The sequence below is a fragment of the Nestor notabilis genome, unplaced genomic scaffold, assembly GCF_000696875.1.
Source record: "Nestor notabilis isolate BGI_N333 unplaced genomic scaffold, ASM69687v1 scaffold21667, whole genome shotgun sequence".
NCBI lineage: Eukaryota > Metazoa > Chordata > Aves > Psittaciformes > Psittacidae > Nestor > Nestor notabilis.
The window spans coordinates 5,807-33,789 of record NW_009936314.1 but is presented as its reverse complement, the minus strand read 5'-3'; the positions used below and the strand labels follow the sequence as shown (position 1 = coordinate 33,789).

At 47.2% G+C, this 27,983-nt stretch overlaps 2 protein-coding genes across 2 annotated transcripts in view; one reads left to right on the top strand and one right to left on the bottom strand.

Annotated features, from left to right (window-relative positions):
- Positions 1 to 1,856, top strand: part of AFAP1L2 (actin filament associated protein 1-like 2) — a gene marked incomplete at its 5' end in the record, with an annotated part of 17,173 nt that extends 15,317 nt beyond the window's left edge. The window contains 3 exons of the mRNA XM_010018288.1: positions 290 to 471; positions 1,058 to 1,186; positions 1,492 to 1,856. Coding sequence (XP_010016590.1) covers positions 290 to 471; positions 1,058 to 1,186; positions 1,492 to 1,518 — 338 coding nt within the window. The remainder of the gene's footprint in view (positions 1 to 289; positions 472 to 1,057; positions 1,187 to 1,491) is intronic.
- Positions 1,857 to 7,936: 6,080 nt separating this feature from the next.
- On the bottom strand, positions 7,937 to 27,679 carry VWA2 (von Willebrand factor A domain containing 2; the record flags this gene model as incomplete). The annotated part of the gene is made up of 13 exons (XM_010018287.1): positions 7,937 to 8,064; positions 8,634 to 8,756; positions 11,522 to 12,073; positions 12,390 to 12,971; positions 13,860 to 13,967; positions 14,843 to 14,898; positions 16,587 to 16,719; positions 17,296 to 17,426; positions 17,791 to 17,985; positions 23,135 to 23,244; positions 25,556 to 25,689; positions 26,999 to 27,073; positions 27,621 to 27,679. Coding segments are annotated over 13 exons (2,386 nt in total), but the record flags the coding sequence as incomplete, so codon positions are not given.
- Between the last annotated feature and the right edge of the window lie 304 nt (positions 27,680 to 27,983).

Here is a 27,983-nt window from a genome sequence, read left to right as displayed (position 1 = left end):
CCTTCCAACCCAAACCATTCTACAACTTAAAACATTCCATGTATTCTATGAACTGAGCCAAGGTGGGACCATGGGGAAGGTTGGAGCTATGAACCTGGGGGCAGGGGGCAGACCTGGAGCTTTGAGCCAAACCGTATAGCCTAAATTGTGCTAGAGCAGGAGCTTGCTCTGTCGCAGCCCTTCTTGGGGGAAAAACAGAAGGAAAACATACAGGACATGCCCTGGTCCCTTCTCTTCTCATGAGCTCCCCAAGTTCCCAGCCAGCACCAAGTTACTTCTCCCTTCACAGACAAGAGCCTGGAGCCGCGGCTGAAGGAGATAGAAGAAGAATGCAAAAGGAAGGAGAGCCGTAGGGTGGACCTGGAGCTGAGCCTGGTGGAAGTGAAGGAGAACCTGAAGAAGGCAGAGTCTGGCCCTGTGACACTGGGCACCGCGGTGGACACCACACACCTGGAGAATGCAGCCCCCCGGGTATGTGGGGGTACCCCTGGGATGCACAATGGCTTTCCAGCAGCTGGGCAGTCCCACTGTCTCAGCCTTATAGTAATATGTAATCTTATATAAAAGTCTAGATTGTATCTTATCTAAGTATTATGTAAATTATTAGCTGTAATAGACATAAAACAATAGCATAAGAATAACATAATTAAGTAACAACAGTGATGGGGAGGCAAAAGGGAGTTGGGGCTCCGGAGAGTGATTTTATTTCCCTGTTGGACTTTGAACAACACCCTCCAAGGCCATGCAGGGCTGGACCCAGCTCCTTCTGCACTCAGCTGAGCCAAGGGGTGGTTTTGGGGCGAGATTCAGGCATCTAATTTCCTTCTTGTGAACTCGGTTCCCATGAAATGGAGATGGTCAGTGCCTGAACCATGCTTTGTATCTCTGCTTGAGTCCTCAACACCCAAACACACCACACACATTGGTGGTAAATTGGGATGTCATTGAGAAAGTGTGCCTCGGTGCAAGTGGGATGTGACTGTGAGTAGGCGATGGTGGGGAAAGGCAGCAATCTCTTCTATTGTTCTATATAAGCATTCTACTCTTTTTATTATAGATTCAGGCAAAAAGTGCCAGTCCAGCAAACAGTGCAGACAACTCGCCAGTCAATTCAGCAACGGCTTTAAAAAACAGGCCTTTATCCGTCATGGTGACAGGGAAGGGAACAGTCCTACAGAAAGCTAAGGTGAGGTGCTGACTGGTACAAGCCACTGCTTTTCCCCCTGGACGTGGTGGGACAGGGTGGTGGTGGGTCTCACCTCTGGGAAGCACCCCTGACCAACCACCACTCAAAACCTGGTTTTCCTCTGTTTTTTTTCACTTGGGTTTGCCTTAGCTGTGATTTAAATGAATAAATGTGTGTATTGCTTATAACAGAGAAACAGCCCTGACCTACTCTGCAGCCAAAAACATTGGGTTGATCGTGCACATTACAACTATTGTGGCTTTCCAGATCTGCCTTTTATCTAATTTGTCTTTATTCCTTGGCAGGAATGGGAGAAGAAGGGAGCTAGTTAGAAGCACATCTTTTTAGATGGACTAAAGACTGGAATTGCCCATTCCTGGCCAAGGGGATTCAATCATCTGTAGATGGAGGTTGAGTGTGCAACACAACCACACACCAAGCGCCTCCTTCACGTCACGCCAACTGCTCAGCGCAGCAATGGAGCCAACTGCTGCCAATATGAGTTATCCCAAATGATCTTGCTCTTTCCAGACAAGTCCCAATCACGTAGCTAAAACAATAACAACCAGTGGCAATCCTTGCATCAAATTCCTAACCCAGTTGATGTAAACAAGAATGTTACTGTACATAGGGATGTTCTGTGTATTTCTACTCCGAAGGTTTATCAATGAGTTATTAAGGTTTCTATATTAGTGGCAGTAGTGGGTTCAGAAGGGGCCTCTGCTATTCTTTATACCCTGGTGGTTTTCAACCTGTTGTGACAAACTGCAGTCAACTGAAGTCTCCTGTCTTGCTGCCAGTCATCACTCAGCTGCATTTCATCCAGCCTTCAGTCAATGGCAATACCCACACCTAAGTGATGCTGAAGACATGAATGAGAAGCACACAGCAGCCTGTCCAGGGGATTTCTAATTGGTGTCCTGATTCATCCCAGCATGTGCTCACTCCTACCAGCCTGCTCCGGCTTTGTCAGAGTATCAAGGAAGATCCCTGCTCACCTTCTCGTGCTGTAAAACATGGTACAGACTGGTGGCACCAAGATCTCTGGGCAATGGAGACCTGCCAAGCAGATTCAGTTAATTCTCTTTCACCCGAGGAGTTTGTTCTGGGGAAAAAAGAAATCCTATTTGAAGGTTTGTTAATAATTTACCAAAGGCCCAGGCCTGCTCAGCTGTTGTATGGGAAGCTGGATCCCGGTGTATCTGTCCCTCAGGGCTTGCTCTTTCCCAGGGGAGGGGAGGTCTGTCCCCATGCTCCTGTCCCAGCTGTGTGAGCATCACTTTGCTGGTGCTCTCTGGTCTCCACTGAGCCACAGCCGTATGATCTGCTGAAGGCATCCCCATGTCTTCAAAAGGAGCCCCTTCACACAGGCAGGGCCAACCAGCCTGACCTGTTCTCCTCCAGGGGTGGGCTGCCGTAGTTGTGCTGTCACCCTGATTTCCAGATTATTTAACTTAAAATAGCCTTTGGGCCCTGGCCCACAAAGCCCACCCGTCTCTGCCCTGACCAAGTTGTCTAATGAAAGATGTTGGACATTTGGGACTGCTAAACTTAGAGACATTGAAAGTTGAAGAGGGAGAAGGGAGTTATCAGAAATCCATGCCCCCTCTCCTCCTACTAACCTGCTGTCATGTCTGATGGCCTGGAGACACCCCTCTTCTCTGATGGCTTTTCATCCCTTGAGCCCAGACTCAGTAACTGGGTTGGGCTGTGGCTGTTTTCCAACCCTGGAAAGGTAAAGCAGCACCAGTACACACCAGGCTGGGTTGTTCTGGGGTCCTGCGGGTACACTGACAAGCAGGGTAAAGGCAGACACTGGGCTGAGTGAGGACGTGCTGACCAGGGGCTCTGGGCTTGCTTGCCACTTGGTCAGGGTATCCTGGGGTCAATAAGGGCGATCTCACTCCCATTTCTTCTTTCTTTGAAACTCTCTGCTGTGGTGCAGATGGAGGAATAGCCAGAATGGATCCCAGGCCTCAGAGCAGAACATCATCACCCCTGTCCCTCTGCAAGGTTTGCATATAGGAAAAACTCATGCCAACAAACCACTGAAACTAGTTCGGGACCTAGGGGACTTCCCTCTCCAGAGCACAGAGGGAGGCCAAGGGCACCGTGAAGTTTTTGTTTTGACCCGTGAGGAGCTGGCAGGAGACCTCCCTACAGCCTAAATCTATGTGTAGTACCATGCCCTCACCATCCACCCCGCTGTCATCCTCCAGAAGTTGTCCAGACATTTCACAGTGGTACTGAGACAGCGACGGATGAGAGCAGCTCTGCTTTCCCCACCACAGCCCAGTCAGCATCAGTGGTCCTGCTGGGATATCAGCATTAGGGGAAGTAAACATAGGCAAGTCCTGAGCAGCACACATTCCCCAGACAAGAAACAAAACAATCCCTCTGCATCCCCATTGTTTTCCTAACTCAAGGCATTTCCTTTGTTGTAACTGTGACCTATGAAGTGGCGCTTTAGAGGGTTTTATAATAAAATTATGAGTATATTATGTTAGCAGTGGGTTTTCTTCATAGTGTGGCTTGTTCCTGCTCTACTTTCCAGTAGAGTTCAAGTTCAAAACCCCCACCAATGCTCTTAGTTACTAGAAAGTTCCTTAGCTATGCGATCTACAACTGCAGTGGACTGTATCTTAAATAGTGATCTACAGTGGCTACACCATCAACAAAAAGCATCTTCGGACAGCCAGCCCTCTGAAAAATAGCAATAACCGTTACAATTTGCATGAATACATGTAAAAGATTCCTGCCTGTATCTCAATAGCACAGTTCCTTTGCATAAAACCAGCGGACAAAATTGCATCCACTACCTTCCTCTGGCCACTAGGTAGCAACTGTGTGCAACGCGTAGTGCCTGTGCAGTCCCTGAAGGGAAAACCAGGATGGGGTTCAGCTGGAAAGGAAGGAAGAGCCTTAGTAAAGTGGTTGAGAACGGTCTGTACAGAACAGCCACCAAGTCAGATGTGTCTGTGACATACCTTTTGGTGGCTGTACCACTGCAGAAAGGCACCCTAGCCATGGCACAAAGCCCTTGGGAAGGTCCAGCTCCCCTGCCTTTCCTAGCCCAACCACTGACACAAGCCATTGGTGTCCTGCCAGCCTCCAAGCCTACGAATCCCAAAACAACATCTCGATTTGCGATTGTTGTTTCTGTGAGCTGAAGGGGCAGAGGCAGCTGATTTTGTCCTTCCCCAGCAGCACTGCCCATCACTAAAGGCTGCTTTGAACACCTCTGTCATCTCTAGATGGCTGTGGACCATCCTGGTAGCAAACACAGCTGCCTCCCAGACTAAAGGGCTTGCTCAACCCAGTCTTGTCCTACAAAACACCATGTTGAAGGATTGGGTCCAAAGACCCAGCTGTGCAGGGAGGCAGAGCTCCTGCTGCTGCTCACTGCCTAGCGCACGATTTAATACTTATTGCTTTGTCAGTTATTCCCAATGTAATTCCCATCTACACACATTTACTTATCACAAAGAGGCATGATTTTGCTTGCTGAGGGAAGGTAAGAGTGAAGGGGGTAAAATACATGGCACGTACTTAAACCCCAGTTTCTTAAAGGAGAAACAGGCTCATCCAGCAATCATACAGAGTGAGTAATTCACAGCTCCATTAGCAACAGCAGCCCAGACATCTAACGACAACCTGGCACAGACAGCACCCTCTGTGCTCCCCCAGTGCCAGACAGGATTAGCACTGGCTTCCCAGGGACCCCAGCTCCTCGGCGGCTGTGCCAGCCTCAAGGGAATGAGCTCCCATCAGCTAAGTTCTCATTAAGTATTTCTGACTGAATCCAAGTCTGTAAGAGTGAATTTAATAAGGGATCATGTCAAAGACCCAAGTCACTTACTTATTCCTTTTTTAATTAAAATTTGCAAGAGAAAGGGCCTAGAAATGAGCCACAATCTTCAACTCAGATTTGTAAAAAGGAAAAGAAAACAGCCCCAACAACAGTGTCCTGACTGCGTGTGGGATCAGCAGGACTCTTCAAGACCATCCCATCTATCCTGATCTTTGTTATCAGCTTGACTTTTCCCATCTCCTCCCAATACCCTGCCACCTTCTTACCTTGCAAACGGCTTTGTCCTGTCCAAAAGGTTTGCTGGTGGGTGCTGCCACTGCCAGAGCACATCTGAGCAACCATCCAAGGCTTCAGCAATGAGCTGCATTTAGGAGGAAGGTCACAGTCCCAGCACATCGCATCGCAGATCACTACAGACCAACACATAGATCACCAGCACATGGGGATCCCTGGGGCACTTTGGGCACTGAAAACTCAACCAGATGCACCCAGAGGCTCTGTTTAGGAACCAGCTTCCCTGGAACTGCTCCATGAGTTTCCAATCTCTCGTACCATCTCTCCTTGACAAAATGATACACAGGGTTAGATGTATCCCATCCACCGTTAAAATGTCTCCTGTATGAGATTTTGCATTCTACAATTCATGAATCACACAGAGAGGTTTGTCTATCAATCAGTGCTTAAAACCAGCAGGATCGTACAAACACAGGGTTTCCCCAGCTCAGGACCTAGGCAAGCATCCCTTGTCCCAGCAAAGCCCATGCACTCTAAAAATGTACTTACTACCTATGTATTAAAGCCAAGAGAAGTTACAAAGGTTACACCAAAACACAGCGGCCACAAGACAAAGTGCTCAGCAGCTGTAAAAACTATCCTGCAGGCAACAGAGATACGAGGAAAAGGCTTTAAGTACGTGTATGAGGCAAGGAAAGCACATCCCAGCTTCAGAGCTGTGTGCCAGACAAGGTAAATACACTTCCATTTGAGAGGGAAGACCAATCCTACAGAGGACAAATGCCTGTGGGGAGTGAACATTAATAGATTAGTTCCTCTTTCTATCCCAAATGTCAGCCCTCCAACTAAGCATGTATTTTGCTGCGTGTTAGGACACGGACAATCTACTAAGTGACAGTGAACAGAAAGAGGAAATTCTCTTTTCTCCTATCCTTGTCTCTCCCACAAGGCAGGACAGTGCTGCTCCTGTCTCAGTGCCAGCTTTCATCCCCAAGAGTGCTTTTAGACCATTCTTCTCTCGACAACAAACCCGAGGGGTAATTTGTGTCTCGCTTTGTACATCTAATGTTACTATTCACACACAGGGCCAGGACATCTGGGTGAAGGCATTTTTCTTCTTCTAGGAACAATAGATGCTATTTTCACGAGCGCTGGGAGACACAGTTAATGTCTCTGCCTCAGCCCTGTCCAGAGCTGCTCCTGCTCTCCCAAGGTAATGGACACCATGGGAAAGGCAGCAGAGAACAACCCAACAGTGTGAAGCACAGGCCCTGGGGAGCAATTATAGAGTTTCAAGGGCAAATTGATCAAATGATCCAGTGAGGCTGATGCTCCAAAGGATGCAGGCAAGTGGCCAAACTGTCTTTGGAGACACGTGAACCATCACAGCAAGAGGCCCAGCTTGTGCTACAGAAACCACTGCTGTGCCAGGGACAAGCTCAGCTTAGAACAGCAAGGGGAGGCAGAAATGCCATTCAGCTTGTCTGTCCGGGTTCAGGCCAGGACAAGCAAGCTGTTCTCCCCAGGCAGCCCCTGGGGAGAGCTAAGCAACATGCAAGGCTCTAAGCCATGGGAACAGCACCCAAATGGTAAGACTTGACCTGAAATGTGCAAGAAAGAAGGAATAAGAGAAAAATACACACTGGTAAAGAAGAGAGCGAAGAGGTGGCCAGCAGGAGGGGAAATGAAAGAATAGATGGGATCAGGGAAGAGAGGTTCAGGCCTCTTTCCCCTCTGACCTGCACTTTACCTGCCATATTCTGCTCCAAGCACCCATGAGAGTCCGCTCAGGAGGTTGTCCTGGTCCTGTCCCATCCAGGTCAGACTGTGGCCGGCAGATAACAGTGAGGCTGTGCAGGGAGTTAAACCTGAAAGCAGACAGATCAAAGCCAAAGACCAGCAGGATGGTACAAACCATGGTCCCATCCAGAGCCTGTAACAGACCAGATCTTTGTTTGCAAATGGTTGGGAAATTGCCCTTACTTGGTGTGTTTGCAGCCCTGGCAACTGGATTTGACCTGGGTCAAATCTGGGAGAAAATCAGTCAACACATCTACTGAAAAACTACCTGTCCCAGCTCTGCTTTGGAGCTGCATAAACCATTAAATACTCTTGCCAAACCCATGCTTTTCAAACCTCTCCTTATCGAATGTTTACAAACCGACTATGAAGCTGAACCATATTCAATCACCCCAAGCAAATTCAGAGAAGAAAGTGGCATGGACAACTTACAAAACAGAATAGAGGCTCATTCATCCTTCCTCTTCCTCTTATTTATCTTCCTGTGTGTAACAAGCCATTCACTGCAGCACCTGACAGTGTATTATCTACATTATACCCCTTCGACAAACACAAGCAGAACAGCAGGCTCAGGCACATCGAAAGAGTTGCTCAAACTTCTACATATTTTTAGACTAACTAACTCTCAAGAAGCCCATTATAATCACACGGCACTAGAATCTGGATGAGGAAATGCAAAATGCCAATAATAAATACACAAACTCAAATATTTACTGCAATTACAAAGGAAAGAGAGCACTGGGAAGCCCAGTTTGTGCAATGAAAGAACCGGGAATGGCCTCAGCACAGTCCTGGTGCTGGAGCAACTCAGTCACTGCCAGGGTCAGCGGTAGCTTGCTGGGTTGTGCTTGAGAATGGCACTCAGTGTTCCTGGATGGAGAACTGGAGCACTCAGTGCATCTGTGTCAATGATCCACTTGTCTTCTGGTGTGCCGGGGGGCTCTGGAGAAGTGCTGCAAAGCCCTTGGAGTCCACTGCGCATGTGAGTGCGGAGGAAGGACTGGGGATTGCGGAGAATCACCCCGGAGAATTCCTGTTGCAGGAGAGAAGCACAGAAGTGGGATAAGGGCTTTCAGACCAAGGGAGAAAATCACACTCAGTCCATTACAACCCAAGAAGCATCCTCATAAGCTGTCAGACTTTAGAGGCCATGGGGTGGAGGTCAGAATTCCTGGGATCAGGTAATGAGTGCAATATTGGACAAGGGAAAACCCACTTAACTAAGAACTTCCCACTACAGGCACAGGAACACCTCTGGAGAGCCAGAGGCTCACCAGTTCCTGGCCATTGCCTCCCAGCTGAAGAGGAGGAAGGCAATGGGAAGGCTTTTGCACCATGGAAAACACTGAAAGCAATATGATGGGGGAGGGGGAGGAGGAATGTCACACTCCAACAGAGACCGCTCCCTCACATTAAAAGGGAATCAGAGATTTCCACATTGGGAATCAAGAAGGGATTGTGACAGAGGCCTCATCAGCACCAAGACCCAGCCACCAAGCAGCTGCCCAAAAGTTACAGCCACATCTCTGCTCAAGGGAGAGGTGGAGAGGGGCTGGGCAGAATGGATGGTGTCTGCTGTGGGTGCTATCTGCTGATGCTTACTGCTCTCACAGTGGGGTCCTTCCCAGCCATGGCACTCACACCGGTAGCTCCCAGGTCCAAGGATACATACGCCCTGGTTCATGCATGGGTTGGGCTTGCACAGGTTTACAGGGCTTTTTGCTTCTGCAACAAACACAAGCAGAACAGCAGGCTCAGGTGTATCTACAGAGTATTAACAGCTAGGACACATGTTCATGTTCATCAGGAATGAATGACATGGCAGAGGGTGCAAGCGCACAACTCTGTCTTGACACTGAGGACAAACTCCTCTGTGTTTAACCTAGAGAAGAGGAAGAAGGACGGCTTTGCTAGATGTTGGAATCTGGAAGAGAACATTCCTTAATAAATGACAATTCCTAATGACATGGTGGTCTTGGCAGTGCTGGGGTAATGGTTGGACTTGACTATCTTAAAGGTCTTTTCCAGCCCAGTTGATTCTATGATTCTAAAGCTTAAAAGTGTGACAGTATGTTAGGCTGCCTGTCAAAGAAGAGCTCAGTGGAGCATCTTCAGAGCTGTGCACTGAACACATGAGCACCTCTAAGCCCCCAATATCCAGACTTTGCAGTGCAGAGCAAGACACGTGCCCTGCTCCAAGCAATTTATAACCCCAAATGCCACTGGAGTCCAAACCCCACTTTGCCCTAGAGAGGACTCGAGTTCCCACCAGCAAGGAGCAAGGACAAGAAGTTATCTGGGAAGCAGGGGTGGCATGAATGGAAAACACAGGAAACATTTCTGTGCTTCTTTCTAGGAGGCTTGATTGAAAAGCCTGCAACCACAGCCCAAGTTGTTATTAGCCCTGTTCATGTGAAGTATGTGACAGCTTTCCCAACCCTCTTAACACCACAGAGCCCAGCTGTCAGCAGGCCTGGCAGTGTTTCATGCTGCCTTCCTGCAAATATGTTAGGTTAAGTAGCAGCATCCAAGGGGGATTTGCTTCCAGTCTGCTGGCAACACCACTGCAGTGTTGGTAAGGGTGTGAAATTCCTCTGCAGAACAACTGTGTGGGGTAGAGACTGGAGCTGTTAGCCCTGCTCTTTGCTCTGCGGTAGGAAAAGCACAGAGGGAGTAGGAAAAGGGGGAGAAGGAAAGAATATAAATTCTATCCCCTATCCATCAGGATGATTACTACAGCTTGCCACACTCTGTGCTTGTTCTTCTGTGCAGATAACAACATGTGTGCATCAACTCTCAAACTGCGCCTAAGACTGGCAAAATTATAATTGAAATTCAGGTTTTTGACAGTCAAATCCTAGATCTGAGACATCTCAGTTCATAGTTCCTGTTGATTTTGTATGGAGCCAAGCTGAGTTCAACAACATTTTTGTCATCATGGGACATCTCAGATGGGGTCCTGCCTGACAGTACTTCCCCAGGGAAGGACACTTCTGCTTTCCCAGCGGCTGGTGGAGCTGCTGGCAATGAAAGCCAGATCTCTTGGACACACCACTCATCTTCCAGGTGCTGGCTGCCCCCCAGAGAGCTTTTCCACAGTGCTCTGCTCCACATGTAGCGCATCCGCCGCTCCCTCCATGGCTGCTCCACGACATAACCTTGAGGTCCTTGTTTGGGGGAATCACACTATTCCACCCAGACTCCGCTCCTCTGAACTCAAGCCTACTGTTAACACAGCATCATCTGAAATAAGCTTCTTGCACTTGAGCGATTATAACCTTCAATGATGCCAAGAGTTTATGTTTCCATTAATCAGATTCATATATATTTAATGCTTGGGATCTCTTCTCCTAGCCCCCAGATTGCTTTTTTATGGTCTCTCTTCATCTAAGCCTCAGAATAAATATGATATTGCAGATGTCCAGAGGCAGGGTCTGTTTCTAAAATACTTTTATCATGAGTCATAAATAGTTTTTAAGCCCTTTCACAGACAATGATTCTGTTATTGAGTCTTGGACTTGGGAGTAGAAGACTGAATGAAGGGTTTATCTCCACATCGCCCTTGGTCCTAGCCTATCTAGTACAAACAGTGATTACCTGCCCATGAAATGAAAGCAGCAATTCAGTCTCAGGAAATGATATGTTATTACCCTGACTCATTGAACCTTGCCGCCTTTTCGCCTTCATCTGTGGCATTGTAGTTAATTTCATGGTACAGTACATTGTTTTTGTAATAACACAGCTGAAAATACCACTGCAAAAGAAGCACATTGAAAAGCTCCAGGTAGAAACCATCTTCAGAGCCTGCAGAAGACCAGCTCCTCACCTAAAAGAGACAGTGCTCTAGTTCTTTCTAACCCTGAAGGAGCCATGGGCATGCCCAGAGATGAAAAGGGCCTTTGATAGTGCTGAAGCTCAACATGTTCCATTTGATCTTACAAATGAGTTAAAACATAACAAAAGCAAACAGATAGATGTTAAACTCAGACTATTTTGAATGAGAAACAAGGCATGGCATTTTAACTAGAAGCACTTTCTCCACCACTAATGTCTGCAAACCAGGGCTGCTATCCTTTCTGAAGGGCTGACTTCCATCAAACACAGGCACTCACACTCTATAGCGTTGGCTGCAGAAACATGTTCCATTAACCCCCCTAGCAACACTGCATGGGGTACAGCAATGCACAACAAATTCTATGGGTTTAAAGCAATCTCAGAAAAAGAACAAACTTCTTTTTCCTTCAGGGAGGGCAGAACCTAGGCCTGGCAGGGCTGGAAAGAGCCTCTCACACTAAGCCCAGTCTCAGACTTGGGCCTCAGTCCAGTTGGTTCCTATTCCTACAGATCACCAGATCTCTATGCCATAGCTTCCCCACTTCTAAAAGGCAAAAGACAGTATCGAGCTCACTCAGTAAAGCATCAGAAAACCTATGATAACAATACTTGGTTATGTTATCAGCATAAAGAGCAAGGATGACATGTTCTCTCACCTTCACAGATTCTTTCAATGATGAGATCCTGGTAATAGTGCAGGTCCTCATAGGATGAGATGTGGACCAGGTAGTTGGGAGACCCAGCAACCCTCAGCAGCGTGTCCTTCTGTGCATCCCCAATGACAACCACAAACACCAAGATGCCGTTGTGCCTCAGCTGCTGAGCTGGGGCAGCTGCATCCTCCATACCACCTCCATTTGTGAGCAGCACCACCACCTTGTTGACACCAGGTCTTGCTCCTTTCTGCACCGTCATCACGTCACCATAAACATGCAGCAAGGCACTGCCAGCAGAGCCCAAGTCCCCCAGGAAAGGCACCTGGTCGATGGCTTGGAGGACAGCAGAATTGCTCGTGTGGGTGTCCAAAGCGAACACGGTGTGAGCTCTGCTGCCATAGATCACAAGGGCAATTTGGGTGACATCCCGGTTGATGATGAATTGCAAACAGCTGCTCCTGACAAAGGCTCTTAGCCGCAGGAAATGCTCCAGGCCAACTCCAGATGAAGCATCCACCACAAATGCCAAGTCAAGAGACTGCGCCCGGCAGCCTGGATAAGAGAGTGTAAACGTGGTATTTCTCAGAATATGTATGTACTCCCTTCCGACCAGAAGAAAGCAAGGGGGAAAAACAATGGGCAAAATTCATCTCTGCTGATCACTGAAGGGTGATCTACAACCCTGTCACACCAACAGGTACAGATCCATCACAAAAAGCGGTGATGGAAGGTGAGTCCCTGGATCTACGACTGACACAAACAAAACAAGGACATTCATCCTTCTGTCCTTCCCTCCTCCCCCGTGGAGTTCAGAAGACCTCCTTGTGGTTTGACAAACTCATCCCGTAATGCTGTACCACAGTCTTACCTCCAGGATTGTCCACACTGCAGATTCTTCTCTGCAGCTCTGGGATCCTGTTGAACAGGTCCTGGGGGTCAGAGTAGACAATTGTCTGCTTTGGATTGCCAGTCATCTTGGTCAGCTCTGCTCTCATGAAGCTGCTGCCTACACCGATCAAGAAGAGATCATGGTTCCTCACGTACTTAGCAGCTTCTGCCACTGGATCCTGAGACTTGGAGTCAGAGAGTAAGACAATCACACGTGGGATATCACCCTGCATGTCTGCAAAGGCTGGGGTGCCCCTAAAACCGTGCTGTGCAATGTACTGCAGGGCTCTGCCTGTCAGGGTTCCTCCTCCACTGAAATTCAAAGCATCGATTCTCTTCATGAGACTGACTGCATCCTTGTGCTGCCCCACTTCAATGGGTATCCTAACACTGTTATCGTACTGGGCCACCCCCACCTTCATTGGTGAGTCCTGGCCCACCACTCCTTGGAGGAATCTCTTGAGGAATGCCTTGTAGCGCAGGAACCCTTCCAGTGTGACCCCCGATGAGCTGTCCACCAGGAAAAGGAGATCCACGCTGCACTCCAGGCTCAGCTTTGGTGCTGAAAAGGGAGACACCAATTTATCATTGGCAGGGCAACAAGACACACATGGGAAGACCTCAGCTGGTGCCTGCTGGAAGCCCTGTGGTGTGGAGATGGGACACGGTGTCCAGCAGCCTAGATGGTTTTCCAATCTCTATATGCCATAAGCTGGAGGACAACTGTGCCAAGACTGTGCTTTATTTTGGTTGGATGCCACATAAGCCTTCAGAGACAGGAAACACCTATGGGAGTCTGAGGGGATTCCTGAACTTCAAACTAGAAATGACAACTCCTCTAAGCACTCTGGGGAGAACATCCCGAGTTTTCTGGAGAGAGAGTCCAAGCACCAGACCCTCATCTGTAACATCCTGAGACACTTTAAAGTGGGAGCTTTGATTCCAGGGGAAGCAAGTGCAAAGCATTTCCTGAAGATCAGGACCTTCTTCAGTTTCTTACATTGGACCCCCAAAATCAGGAATCCCTCTTTAGCCTATGTGTGCAGGGAAGGAACCAACAGCCATACCTATATGTCTGTCCCAGTTTCCTTGTTCTCCTGCTCACATGGCACCTGCATTTAGAACCAAAGGCAGCCACACCAGGGTGAGATTGTCAGTATTAGTGCTCTGCATATCCACAAGGTTTCTGAGCAGTGAGGCCCGGTCACTGGGACTGACACAGCCATAACCAGCATGAGAAAAGTCATAGAACACAAGGTTGGAAGGGACCTCAAGAATCATCTGGTCCAACCCTTATAGAATCATAGAACAGAGAAAACTCAGCCTGTCTTCTGGAGAGAAGCCCAAAGGTTGCAGCCCAACCCCAGTTGTTCCTATGGCCATGCAACAGACACCGCAAAGGCAGGACTCAGCCAACAGGGAAGGAGGGTGAGCGCAGGTTCACACCTACCGCAGTGGATGTCTCCTCCGTACCCCAGCGGGCAGAGGCAGTGATATTTGTCCAGTCCCTCTGGGACACACGTGCCCCCGTTCTGGCATGGCTGGGAGTCACAAGGATCTAAACAGGACCAGGGAAAGGAAAGGCAGGGAGTCAGCAGGGAGCCTGCCCCTTCCCACCCTGTGCCATCAGTGGAAAAGGGGTCTCTTGCTGCAGAGTTTGAACTAACGTAGGGCCATGTGCACCCTCACTTCCACGGCAATTTCATTTTGGGATGACTCTCCAACAGGCAGTGTTAAGAAGACAAACCAGACCATGAGCTCACTTCATTTCCTTTGTAATAACACTGATGAAGTTACATTTGTGTAAATACAGGATTGCTAAAGGTCACACAGCCCGGTCACCAGCAGTGAAATGACCAGAGGGTGGCCTGCTGCTTGGGCAATGCTGTACTGAAAGAAAATAAAGCCATTGTCACCTGAACCAGCAACAATGTGGGGTTAAGGGCAGAACTGGAGCACCACAGCTATTCCCACAGTCACAAAACCAGGCTGGCAATCAGCAAGGGTCAGGTTCCCTGCTAATCTGACCATGGTACCAAATGAATGAGTGGAGGCATCTCACTGCATCCTCCCTTAGCTGGAGAGCTGTGACTCCCTGCAGGCATTGGGAAGCAGTGCAAGCCTCTGGCCCAGGGGCATGAGCAGATGAGGATGAACTGGCTCCTCAAGTGGAAGGAGAAATGACAGGGAGATATTTTAATCCAAAAGAGCTCTGGTTATAGATACCCATGACACAAAAAAAAAGAATGGATGTAATCTCAACTGCTTGCTAAGGATGACATTTTCTCACTTAGTAAAATTTTTTTAGGAATGAAAGTAAGTAAAACTCCTTCACTTTCATTCTTTTTATTCTTTAGTTCTTTTAGTCTTTTTATTCTTTAGTTCTTACCTTTCCTGCTTTGTAAATAGGATTTGTAAAAGGCTACATCCTACCTGGACATACAGTTCGGAAGCATCTGGAGGGGTGTTTTATCATGACTCTCTTCCATCTGAAACAGGAAGAATAAAACTTATGTATTTAAAGATTAACAAGGTATCTTCTAGGTTGACCTTATGGTGTTTCAACGGAACAAATTTTCTTTGAAAATACCATTTTCCAAGACAAGTTTTCCAAAACAAAATGTCCATTCTGAGTGGGGTGGCAAAAGAAAAATGATTTCATAGAATCTACTCTTCTGGTTTTGAATTCTGTATTAATGTTTTACACTTAAATTTTTTGGATGTATTTTTTAGGCTTCAAGTTATTTTGTTGTTGTTGCTACAGAAAAGATGTTACAGTTTTTACTCTAAATTTGAATGAAAGGAACAATTCACAGCAGTGAGAATTTGTTATTCGATAGGAATTCTGGCATCTAATTTATCCAGCTGTAACTAGTGGGTGAGCAAGGTTTAGATCAGGAAGAAATCCTCAGCCTTCAGCTGTGCCTCCCAGTGGGATCTTTTAACTTCCTCCATCATTTCCCTTCCCTAAGGTGACACGAAAAAAACCCCAAAACCTAGAGGAGAAATGTGATTTGCCACATGTAAGAAGGCAGGTAACACTGGGTCCTGACAGGGAGATGATTTCTGCCTTTTTCACCCCTGTTAATGACGTTTCTATTTCTCAAATACCTGCAGCTTCACTAAGCCACTGATTTTCCAGTGCTCTGCATTAGGGCTCCTCAAACTTGCAGCAACTGTGGCCAAAACCATCACTTTTGGAATGCTGTAGGCGAGCCACAAGCTGCTCTGCTTTCCCACGCTGACTATAAGGTACAAGGATCTGTAAATGCTCAGAGACATTAAGACAGGCCTGAAATTATCCCCCAGTATATCCATGCACAGGCCATTATGCACAGAGCCCAGATCCAGGGTGATTTCCAAACATTAATCTGACTGTCTGGTATTAAAACAAACACACAAACCATCTCTTCAAAGGGGAAACAACCCCCCCACCAATTTCTGTACAACACCACTTGCACTCAGCTGGTTTTATCAGCAAAGAGCACGAAGCAGCCTTTCCCTTCACGGCTCATTTTTAAAGCATTTCTCCTGCTATATCAGCTGCAATGACAATGCTATTTGAAGGACCTGACATGCTTTATGGGTTTTCAGCTCCAGCCTCCTCTCTGTGAGCAAGAGGACATTTTCCTTATGCAGCTCACTGCCATTGACCTGATAACGCAGCTCTTGGTGTGCATCCCGGTTTTGGCACAGCTGCACTATGACTGGAGGATATTTTGCCAGTGACTGGAGCCTCTCCATAGGAAAGTCCTTCCCATGTCCCACAGGGCAGCCAAGCAAAGGAAGAAGGGCTTCTCCCTTCTCCATAAGGAAGAAAGCCTGAGTGAATGAAAACAAAACTAACACCAACACAGGGAGCCAGACCTATAAACTCTTTCCAGTACAGAGTACCGAGATGCAAACTTCAAAGCCTCTTAGTTCAACAGATAGAAAACCAATCCTAAATCCATTTTCTAATATTCATGGTGCTCCTGGGCTAATCATCTTCTGCTTGTCTCAGCTCCTACTCTTACCCTTTGCTTCCCAGATCAGCCAATGGTCAGGGCAGGGAGAGCCTCTTCTAAGGTCTAAAGACTATGTTTGCACCAGTCAAGGTCAGATAAAAGCCTCATTGCTGTATCTCTGATGTTTTCTCAGCCCCGCTCACTGTTAGAGCTGTGGGTGTCCAACTCACCTGTAGAAAGGGCACAGTGAAGCCCGCACTGCATTTGACTGCTTTGAGCCTTTCCAGCACACGTAGTTTCCAGCCAGCTCTTTCACAGTCTCCAGGGTGCTGCGTTCACAAGGGTGGGATTCAACTCTGCAGCCTGTAGCAAAGGACAAATGCAAACTAGGATTAACGCATGAAAATACGAAGTCTGTGTGGTGGTGAAGCACCCACCTGAAATGGGTTAGTCTTCCTCATCTACCTGCCAACAGCAGACTGATTCAGAGCCTCCAGAGGCCCCAGAAGAGAATTTTCCTGTTGACAAGCTCAGCAGCCTGCCCCACTTTCTGGTATGCTCACTATTCAGTGAGCTTCCTTCATTTCGCGCTGCTGAGTTCAGGGTTCAATGACAAATTTTCAGCCCCTTTGGTGCCTTCATCATAGAATCAGATAGGCTGGAAAAGAGCTTTAAGATCATCAAGTCCAATCTCTACCCCAGCACTGCCAAGACCACCGCTAAACCATGCCACTGAGGGCCTCATCTACATGGTTTGTGAACACTTCCATCACTTGGAATCACCAGAATGCCATCCAGTTTGGGCACCAGAAGCAGGATAACTCAGAGTGCAACACCTAATTCCCCTGTGTGCTTTCTGACACCGCCTCATCTTCCTCGCTCAGTGACACAGTCCAAGCTCAAAGCATGGGCGTGAAGATAGAGCCAAAACGGGGTTACCTGGAGCAGTGGTGGTACAGACAGAGCCAGTGAGGGTGCTGTACAGGCCATTGACAGCATCATCAACGTCTCCAGCAAAGAGCACATGCTGCTCCGTGGGCTCGCTGGCCAGCACATGCAGCTCCTCCCATCTGCAGAGCAAGGAGGGGTTCAATCACGCGGTTATCCCCAAAGAACTGAGTATCAAAACAAACCCTGAGCAGCAAATAGAGAACTGATGCAGAACCATGGCATCCTTCAGTCTTCAAGATGCTCGGGTGTTTAATCTTAGGCAGTACCATAGCTCTAACTCAGTGGAAGAGCTTCCTTTATCAGCTCTGGTCCTCCTTCTACACCAGCCATCAAATCAGCATTTCCTCCTTGCCTGTATTACCCCACAAATCCCCCTTTTCTCTTTCCAAAGCTCACATCTAGCACAAGACCACCCCTTGCTCACTAGGACTTGCCATTTGGGTAGCTGGGCCTCCAATTCCCACTCTGTGGAAAGTTTCCTACCTTGGAAACTTGATTCCCACTGCAAAAACAGTGATTTGTCTCTCCTTAACCTGCATTGCAGGCACCGCGGTGCTGCCCTGGGACTTGCCATCTGAAATGATGATCAGGACTTCAGGGACACTCGAGTTTCTGCCACCAGGGAATCCCTTGCGGAGAATGTACTTCAGAGCCCGACCTGTCTCTGTGCTCCCACCTCTAGGAAGAAGGGAGATAAAATCAGAACAGTGGAAGTCAAAGCTCTTGTCCTGCTGTTGAGTTAATCTTTTGATTTTCAAGTTTCCACCCTCTAGTAAAGGGAAACTTAGCACATTGCTGCCTGTTGCCACACAACACATCCACAGAGATGTCTAATTCTGTCATTTTAGTCATCTCCCTATCAATAAGCACATCCACTCACCCTTATCTCCCTCCTCTCCAACCCAGACTGGTCTCCAGAAGACTTCCAACACACAGCAGTGTGTTTCTGTAGCTGGAGCAAGAACCAGAGCTCTCAGATATTTGAGTTTTATTTCCGGCTATGACAAATGTGTCAACTCTTTCTTGTTGTCCTTCTGAAAGTTGCAGTTGCTGCTTTAAGAGTTGTGTGGAAGAGCTATTTTATAACAACCTCTCTTATTCCAGCCAGAAACACAGTACATGTGGGCAAAATGAACAAACACCAGCATCTCAAAGTGGTTTCCTTTCTCTCGATGTGTAAAGATGCTATAAATCCTTGCCACATTTCATCCCTTCCCCTCCATGGGGCCTTCTGCTGTTCTTAGACCAAGAGCAAGACAGGGAGATACGTGTCCCAGCTTGTAACCGAGAGTCTGCAGTCCAGCAGTGTGCAGAGTCCTGGCCTTTTTCTCCATGGTTTATGTGCACATTAATTTGATTTTCTACTGAAAGTCATTTGTCCATCCTGTAGTAAAGCTCCTGAAGATACGAATGCTTAAACTTCTTAGTGTATCTCTAGAAACTCAGAAGGACTGGGCCAAGGGATGCTTTCTTCAGGGTTTCACCAGTGCCTTTTACGCGAGGAAAGTAAATGTTAAGAAAAGCCACCTGATGCTCCAGCTGTCTAAAACCATGATAAACTCGATCAAAAGTGATGCTCTCATCTGCTAGGTTGCTTGCCAGTAGCACTGGTACGATAGGGGAGGTGCACTAGCCATTGATATTCACACAAGCTGTACCTGTCAGTTCTCATTTTGGAGATGGGATCACCTGGAAGAAGCACAAGGCCATTTAAAACATGGCACAAGTTACCTACCTACTGCAGCACATTTGTGGTTCAGATGCCAAAGCTGCCTTACTCCTCATACTGTCTGCACTGAGTAGTGTCCTGAAGTCCTTGCAGGGCCTGGGACCCCTCAGGTCTGGGCTATCATGGATCTTGTCTGGGTGTCTCTCCTGTCAAGAATTTCTTCCAATACATGTAATTCAAAGGGGATGGAGATAGCCCTGCCACCTTTTGCTTACAAGGGAGTGGGATCTCAAGAGATGAGGGGACAGACTTGTAAAAGCATCAGATGATCCTGTCTGAAAATCTGATGGTCCTGAAAAGAAGTGAATCTGGGGAGCAGGATGGAGGGGTGCACAAGCTGACCTCTGAAGGAATGAAAAATGTTATCTTGGATCAAAGATGACAGAAGCAGATTTGAGCACTGATTCCAGGTCCTTCTCCGCAAAACCATCTATTCCCTCTTGCCTGGCCCCCCAAAAATCAGTTTCTAGCAGTACAAGGAACCAGCTACCTCCATAATCTGACAGCCCTTGAATTCTCCCCTGGAAAAGTGGACGTTTCTGAGGTAGAAAGCAATTACTTCAGTACTCAGCAATCTTCTCGGTAGCAAAGTACTAAACCCACATCAGGATTCAGGTACTAAAGGGGGCACATTCCAGCAGGGTCACATGCTGATGGTGACATAAATCAGCAGGTAAAATGTGCTACCTCTAAGCATTAGGGAACGGCAGGCATCAAGCCTTGCAGCTGTGCAGTAACTCCCAAGGAAAAGCAACCTTGATTGCAGTATTAGTAGAAAATAAGCTACAGGTTGCCAGAGAACAGCTCTAGTCAAAGATGCTTTAGAAATCCTGAGACTCATCTATTGTGAGATTATTAAGGAATAAGATCTGCTGACTGCTGGATGCCTCTTTAGCCTAAAAGCCTGATTGCCCTGCTGAGCCTGTAGATACTGGAGCTATCTGTACAACAGCACAGAGCCAGAGGGAAGGAAAGAGATGTCCCTCTGGCAGCAGGGATGCTCACCACAGGCAGGGTTATGGCCACTGTCTGCACAGCACAAGGGTCTCTTGGTGATGGCACACTGGATGTGAACTGGGAAGGAGCCCCTCATTGCAAGTGTGAAGATAAAGCAGAAGCAAATAAAAAGGGGAGTGCTATACCTACACAGGGGTCTTGGATGAGACAACATGTGTTTTTTATGGGCTGTACATTTACTCTAGTTGTTATTTCTTCCTAGTGAGCTCTGCGGAGCAGGGACTGTCCTCCTCTGTTTTCAAGAGTTAACTTTAAATGACTGCTAGAGATGCCTACTCAAGACTGGGCTCCATCCATGTTCTATGTACCATGAAATGTCACCACCACCTATGTCAGGCTGAGGCAGGAATGATGATGTGAGCCAAACACTGCAATTGTATTTAAGTAAAAGCCATGGGTAACCTAACAGAGACCTTGGAGAGGAGGTAGGAGATGGTCTCACCTCTACCTTGCAGGATGAGGTTTGGTGGACTGTGCAGCTGGACTCCAAGGTGAAATCAGCCCCAGCTGCCCCAACTCCCCATCCATCTCCTACACTTGGAGATGTAGGCTTCCCAGGCAGCCCCCGACGCAACCAACTCAAGCTTCACATCAACCACCTACATTCCCCATTCAGTCAGCACCAGGCTAAGACCTTGCTACAACTCAGTACCCTGGAAAAAAGCCTTTTGTCCCTTATAAAAAGCCAAGGGCAACCCACACTGCAAGTTCTTCAGCTGCTGTGGCCAGTTTTGACCCCTGCCTAAAACTCATTAACTTTTTGGTGTTGGAGGAATAAATATTTGCTTATCTCAAAGGGGTAAATCCTGCACTGACACGAGTGTCCCTCTTCCATTCTTGGTAGTTCTCCATCTGCACAAGGTGAGAGGTCTGTAATGTGCCACGTCTGACTGGACGTTTGGTACCAGAGAGAGCCCAGCTCACTGAGTACATGCTCAAGACCTGTTGATAATTAAGCCATGAGATCGAAGGAGACATTTCCAGCTGTCTTCTACTTCTACCAAGGAGCTGTGCTATAAATCACTTCCTATAATTGCCTGTTAGGGCTGCTTTAATAGCCATCCAGAGCAAGCAAGGGGAACAAAACCACAAGTGTTATTCATTTCTTCAAGGCATCATGTTGTCCTTTAGCTGTGTTGACACAAACACATCCTATTTGCTTTCTGAACACCCATCCTTTGCTTTAGCACCTGATTCCTGATCTGATTGTCCAAGGAAAGCATCTGATTGTGCCCAAGTTTATCACTTCATACTCATTTCATACTGTGTTCAGAGCACGTCCAAATCTGCCTTTTCCTGACCAGATGTCAGCAGCTGTCAGATGCTTCAAGGAAAAGTGCTGTGCATCAGGGAAAATATATTGTGCATAGTCAGACTGATGACTGGATCTTGATGAACTCAGTAAGCTGTGCCCACGTGAGCCCTGAGGACTAGAAAAAGTTAATAAAGAGTCTCTCTGCACCAAAGCACCTTAAATTCAGTTTCTTATCAATTTTCACTGTTTTTTGATACAGTGGGTGTGTGCTCGAGGCATTAATCCAATGAGGATTTTCTGAAGCTGAAGGAGATCTGGGCTTTACCTGCTGCCTTTTCTCGGGGACAGCGCTAAGAGCATTTCTCTCCTGTAACCAGCCATTGACTTGTATGAAAGAAATTCATAAGAAATTTAGCTTCTGAGATTACTGCCAAATTTGGTTGAATTTGGCGAATGAACCAAAAGCCATTTGGATGGGATTCACCGAGAGAGACCAGCAGGCTCCAAATAAATCACAGAAGCTTCACTTCAGTCTGGTGCTGCCTCCGTTCAAGTGCTCTCACCTCCACGCCTGGAGCACAGGGCTGAAGTCAGGAAATGCCTCGCTGGCCAAAGCCTCATCAGAAGCACATCAAGAAGCCTCTCAACCGAGATGTCAGACACCCAGCTTTTTCGGAAGCCAACTGGAATCCATCAGTAGCTGTTTCATCTGCTTTGAAATGTCAGCTTTTCATTTAAACTACATGGAACAGCCAAGCACAGGGTCATTCTTTCTATTTGATCTGTCAGCATCCATGTGTTGTCATCAAGGAATTTCAGTGCCAGATGCAAAACACTGCTCCATTTCCTCTGCTCTCACAGGCTTTCAGCCAGCAGCCAAAGAGGAGGAGTGAAACTTGTTTTCTGTAAGTTTTTCCTGTAACCTTACATAAAAGGTTTTCTTGATTTGATAAACTCAGCAAAAGAATACAACAAAACCAGCCAATTGGTCTTGTTTGAAAAAATCAAAAGTGATCCCATTTGCTTGCAATATGTACATCATGCTGAGAGCAGCAGACATCCATAAGAAATGCTGACCTAACCTTTACCCCTAATGCAGATCAGCTGAAGAAGGAGTAGACACCCACAGGCCATACTGGTACCTCAGGTATCATCAAAACAAGTGTTATTTTGGGGTGGTTGTCAGATCCTTCGTACATTGGAAAGTATTTCTTAGAGATGAAAAGTTTGGCTTTTGAGAGGCTCTAAGAACAAGGCTTCTCTGGGCTTCTGGCTCCATTTCCTGAGGTCGTGGGAATGCAGCCAAGTCTTAACATCCAGCAAGAAAAAAGGTTTCCCTCCGAAAACCTGATCCTTTTGAAATCAGCAGATACACATGCACAGATATCTGGGGACCAGGAATCCATCACTACCTCGTAAGACAAAGCAAGCTGTAACCACCAAACCCATGAAGATGCATGCTTTCCTGCCTTTGCTCAGCCATGTGGAAATGCCACGCTTGCTTTTCCCTGGAAGCATGTTATCCACAAATGGCCAGAAGAACCCACTAGGAAGATCATGGAAAATTCTCCCTATTTACCGTGTCATAGTGGGACACTGAAAACTTTCCCTCCTATCAAATTCCACTGACAAAGCCAGACCATGCTGCATGTTTTTAGCAGACTGTGGGTTATGGACCACAGTGTCCATCCACCCTCTTCCCCCAGGGCATCACACTGGTGTATGCACAGCAGAGGTGGACATGTCCAGACCTCAACAAACTCCCAGTCCAGAGATGGTTCATGGCCCCCAAAAAGAGAAGAAGAAGAGTTGTAAAATCAGCTTACCTGAACACAATCCTCTCGATTCTGTCTTTCACCTCTCGTTTGGTTAGATACAAATCCAGTGGGAATTCAAGGCGGGGAGTTGAGCTGAACTGTATCAATCCCACACGGACCTGAAAGGAAAGGTTGAAGATTATGAAAGGTGCCTGTGAGAGTTTTACCCTTTTGGTCAATTTACAGATTTGGGAAGACAAACTCTGTTTTCCATATTGAGCCACTGGCACTCTCAGTGAACTTCAAAAAGGAGCACAGGCCACAGCATTACCTATGCAGACTGTAAACGAGGCAAAAAAGTTCATCTGCCAACAACGTGAGCCTCTGCTGCAGTCACAGGCAGCTCAAGATCTATATTTATCCATTCAGAGCAGCGAGGAGCCTCAAGCACAGTAAGCTCATAAATAACACCTTTTATACCAAGGCAGTTATACACTGCACAGGCAATCTTTCCATTACTAAAAGCAGCTCCCTGGGGCACCGAGCACAGCAGGCAACACAAACCAATTATTTTTCCACTACCTCCTCTAAAACTGTTTTCTATCATTGAAAATGCAAATAGACTAAATTGTATGTATTGGGCAATACAACCAGGATATTTCATTGAAGCCTGACAAGAAGCTTTAGGGAATGTGACAAATTCAAAGGCGATAAAACTACTGATTTTCAGTCTGGTCTTTGTGAGGATTAAGGGAAATACTAGGGGAAGGATGGTATTTAGAAATAAACCAACCCACCAAATCTGCAAATATTAAATGTTCAGACTCTTCTACCTAAGCCTATATTGCAGTCTAGTTGAAGGTGTCCCTGCTCATTGCAGAGGGGTTTGGACTAGATGACCTTTGAAGGTCCCTTCCAACACAAACCATTCTAAGATTCTATACAAGTCTCTACTCTCAGTCAATTTGTTATGACCTATGAAAAGGGAATGGCCATTTAACCTAAGCCACCCAGCATCTCTCGAAACCTCAATCGTGCACAGTCACTGCTTACTGTCATTGCCCAGGCTGCAGAAATCTTCCTGTGCTGTGTGGCTGTAAGCTGAGATCTGAAGGGTTAAACATTTCTTACATAAGAAGATGACAGAGGGGAATAGTGATTTCAGCTTCCAAAGGATCCTTTAACAGGGGCAGAGCAGCAGCTTTTGATTTTAGGACCTGGAGCTGTGGTGGCAGTTGGTCTGGAGGAGATTTTTGGGTACAAGTCTAAGTGTCCCTGCCATGGGAACCAGAAGCAAACACAAGAGCTGCCTCCATTCCTTTGCTCCCAGACCTCTCTGGAGAATCAGACATGGAGCAAGGGTCCCCAGAGCTGCATCAGGCCCAGACCCACCCTCTGTCCTGCCTCAGGTTCCTCTTCCTGCCATGCAGAGACCTTACATCCCTACCACAACCTTCCCAAATACCTGTCATTTACTTGGAAAGGCTCTGGCAGGGAATCAAGTACAAGGACCATCCCAGCCAGCTCCAAGGCCCCTGGCTAGGACAGGACGATGTGGGGCTGGATGCACAGCTGGAACTGCAGCTGGGTCTGGCTTGAAATCTCCTCAAACCCGAGATATGCTGTTCAGGCCCAGAGGTGCATCAAAGGTGGCTCCAGGGAGCAGGTAAAACCTGAAGGACTGTGGCTTCAGCAGCACAGCTCCCATCGCTCTTTGCAGACACAGCACCCAGAATTAGACTTTGGTTTGAACCAAGGCCTGGGATAAGAATGGACAAGGAGGAACATGGTATAGCTACATGTGTCCATTCATCTTAGTGTGGTTTATACTGGGTATCTGTAAACACCAGTTGCATGGGCTCCAGCTGACAGTCCCAGATGGCATCTTCTGTGTTCTTCTCACTGGTGAACACCACCATTGAGCGCACTGCAGCACCAACAGCTGGGGAGAACAGTGATATTTTGGAGACCTAATGCAGCATACAGATCCCCAAACGCCACAGTATAGAGCCAGTGCCTTGCAATGAACTCTTCCCCTTCAGCCCTTTTTGGCTTATTTTGGAATAGAGACCTTCTAGGAGAAGCAGAGCAAGCAGACTGTATCATTTACATCTGTACAGAAAGGCAGTCAACCTCCCAGAGACTAACTCTGCAACTTTCCAGGGAAAAACAACAACGATCCAACCATTTTAATCTATGAGCATCCAAACCAAAATAAAAATCAGTAAAAAACCCTAAATCATAATCTTTAACCTGAAAGATTGTCTTTTTCCCAAGACCAAATGGAACTGCTCAAAATCTGTGAAGAACCAAGAAGGGTCCTTCAATCCCACTGCTTCACAAACCTCCATCTCATCTTTCTGCATAAATATTCTGACCCCGTGGTAGCTGCTAGGTTGAACTTTGCAGTTTCACTCAGCACATTATCACTGGCCTTTCCACACACTGCCAAGCTGTTTGAACCTAAAACGAGACATTCCTGACACTCACCCTGTCTGGATGGATGTCCAAGGCATCACAGAGCTTGCCTGCGAAGTGCTTAGACCTTTCAAAGCTTCCTTTGCCAATGCTGTAGGAGCCATCCAACAGGAAAAGGACATCTAACGAAGCGGAGCACTGCATCACTAGAAGAAAAAAGATAGACATTCTGAAACTGCACCTTATTAGTCTCACTGCCTGGAAGCAGCCAGCCAAGAGCAGAAAATCCAGACACATGGATCTGCAGAGGACAGAAGCAACCCAAAGCCTGCATGCGACCCTGCTCTGCCCTGCACTGTTTCAGTCCTGTCGTGGTTTAAGCCCAACCATGTCTTTTGCTAGCTAAACCCTGAATTTGTAGTTAGGGTTTTCTAATAGCAGATTAGGAGGGATTGAAAGGTGTAAAGCATTCCCTTCTGGGTCACTGGTTCTTCTAATGGGGCAACCAGCTTTGCCCTGGAGCACTGCATTGGGGATGAGCTGGAGCACAGCCTACCCCACTAGTGCTGTCCCGGCTTGTCAGCCTTGCCCTCACTGCTGGTCTGAATGTGGAGATGCAAGAACCTGGGTGCTCAGTGCAGCCACTGCCCACAGCTGCCTGCCTAAGCATGCACAGGAGAAGCTGCTGTACCTCCATCCTAGTGTGGGCTTGGCATGGAGACATGGAGACCAGGTTGATATGGGCTTGGAGCAACCTGCTCTAGTGGAAGGTGTCCCTGCCCAAGGCAGGGGGTTGGAACTGGATGAGCTTTAAGGTCCCTTCCAACACAAACCATTCGGTGACTTTATGTCTGCAGCTCACCAAAGGGGTCTTGGTGATGTATGTCAGTGAGAAACGTCCAAATACAGCACATCAGGATGGAACGCCTGAGCTGAACACCTGGTGCTAAGGATGGGGTCGTGCCTGGCATAGGAAAACATGTAATCTGTCATCGGCAGGCAGACAATGGAAAATAATGGCTAGCAGGAGAATGCATGATACAGACTGTGAGTAAACAATTGAGTGTACGTCAAGGGAGCTGCAGGTGAACACGGTTTGCTGGCAGCCAGAGTCCAGTCATCCCTATTCACTGCATTGTGGCTGGTGCTGGCTTCACAACCTGAACAAACGAGCCACATGAGAGGACTAATCGAGTCTGTGATTAAACACAGCTCCTTAAACCAGGATTGCTTGAAACAGGCTCTGAAGGAACTGACAGAAACAACAGCTGGTTGGCAAATAACCAATATGGGAAAAAACAGAGCAGTTTGCATCCCATGAGAGCAGTGAGGGGGAAAACCAGGCTAGGGCAGAAGCAGCTACAATGCTGTGCTTGCCAGACCACTGCCGGGGCCTTATAGACTGAATGGGGTCCAATAAGCAAACAAGCAAATAGATAAATTTAGGAAAAAACAATAAAACAGAGGAAGAAGGAATACAGAAAATAGAAAAACTTGCTTTAAAAATGAACTTACACTGGCCAGCAGCTGAGATCTTGCTGATCATCTCCTGGTCAGCATGAATTTCTTGTATACTCTGCACCAGCAAAACTGTGGGATCAAACAATCACCCATCAGCACTAAGAACTGCCTTAATAAAGACAAACAAACAAACACGCAGGCTTTAATCTGCAGCTGCAGAAATGCTGGTTTGCTGTATAGGTTTCACATCTGCAGTAATGTGTATCTATGGGAAGAAATTCCTTATGGCAGGGACCCTACTCCAGCACACAGGAGGACATGCAGGGGCACAGTGCAAAAATGACAGGCCAGGCTTAGGCTTCAAACATTACAGTCATAAGCACTGGAGATGCCAAATAAATGCACTAGAGATATTTATGAACTTTTAATATCATAAAAACATCAGCTTTTCCCATATCAATCAGCTTTTCACATATACAGATGCTCGAGTTCTCAGCAAAGCTGCTACTCCAGGTATTATTTTCTCCCCTTCTCTGTGAAACTGAGGGGTTTATCTGTAAACCTCCTGGAGAGGCATTGATTGGGCTTTTGTTCCTCAGAATGAAGAACTCCATTCAGAGCCAGGGAAGCATCCGAGACAGAAACCACTGATGAAAAATGACAACATCAAACATACCTTGGGGAAGCAGGAAAATGCAGATGGACTCAAACAACAAGAGGCTCATGGTGACAAATCTGAAAGAAAAATAAAGGAGAGGAATACTGATCCAATGCCTAAAGCTGGATTCTTTACATGCAGCTGATCATCTCCTTGCTGGTTGTCTCATGGGATGAGTTCAGATGAGTTCTGAGGGGCAAAGGCAACTCCTACCCTGGGGAGGAAGGTGGGAAACAAATAGAAGGAAAAAGAAGAAAATGAGGAAACGATGGAAAAGAGTCTCCCTGTGCACTCATCTCCTTCCCTATCAAGACAGGAGGCAGCAGGCTTCAAGGGGAGGGAGTGCCCAGCCTCCCTCCTCTCCTTCCCTCCGTGGCCATC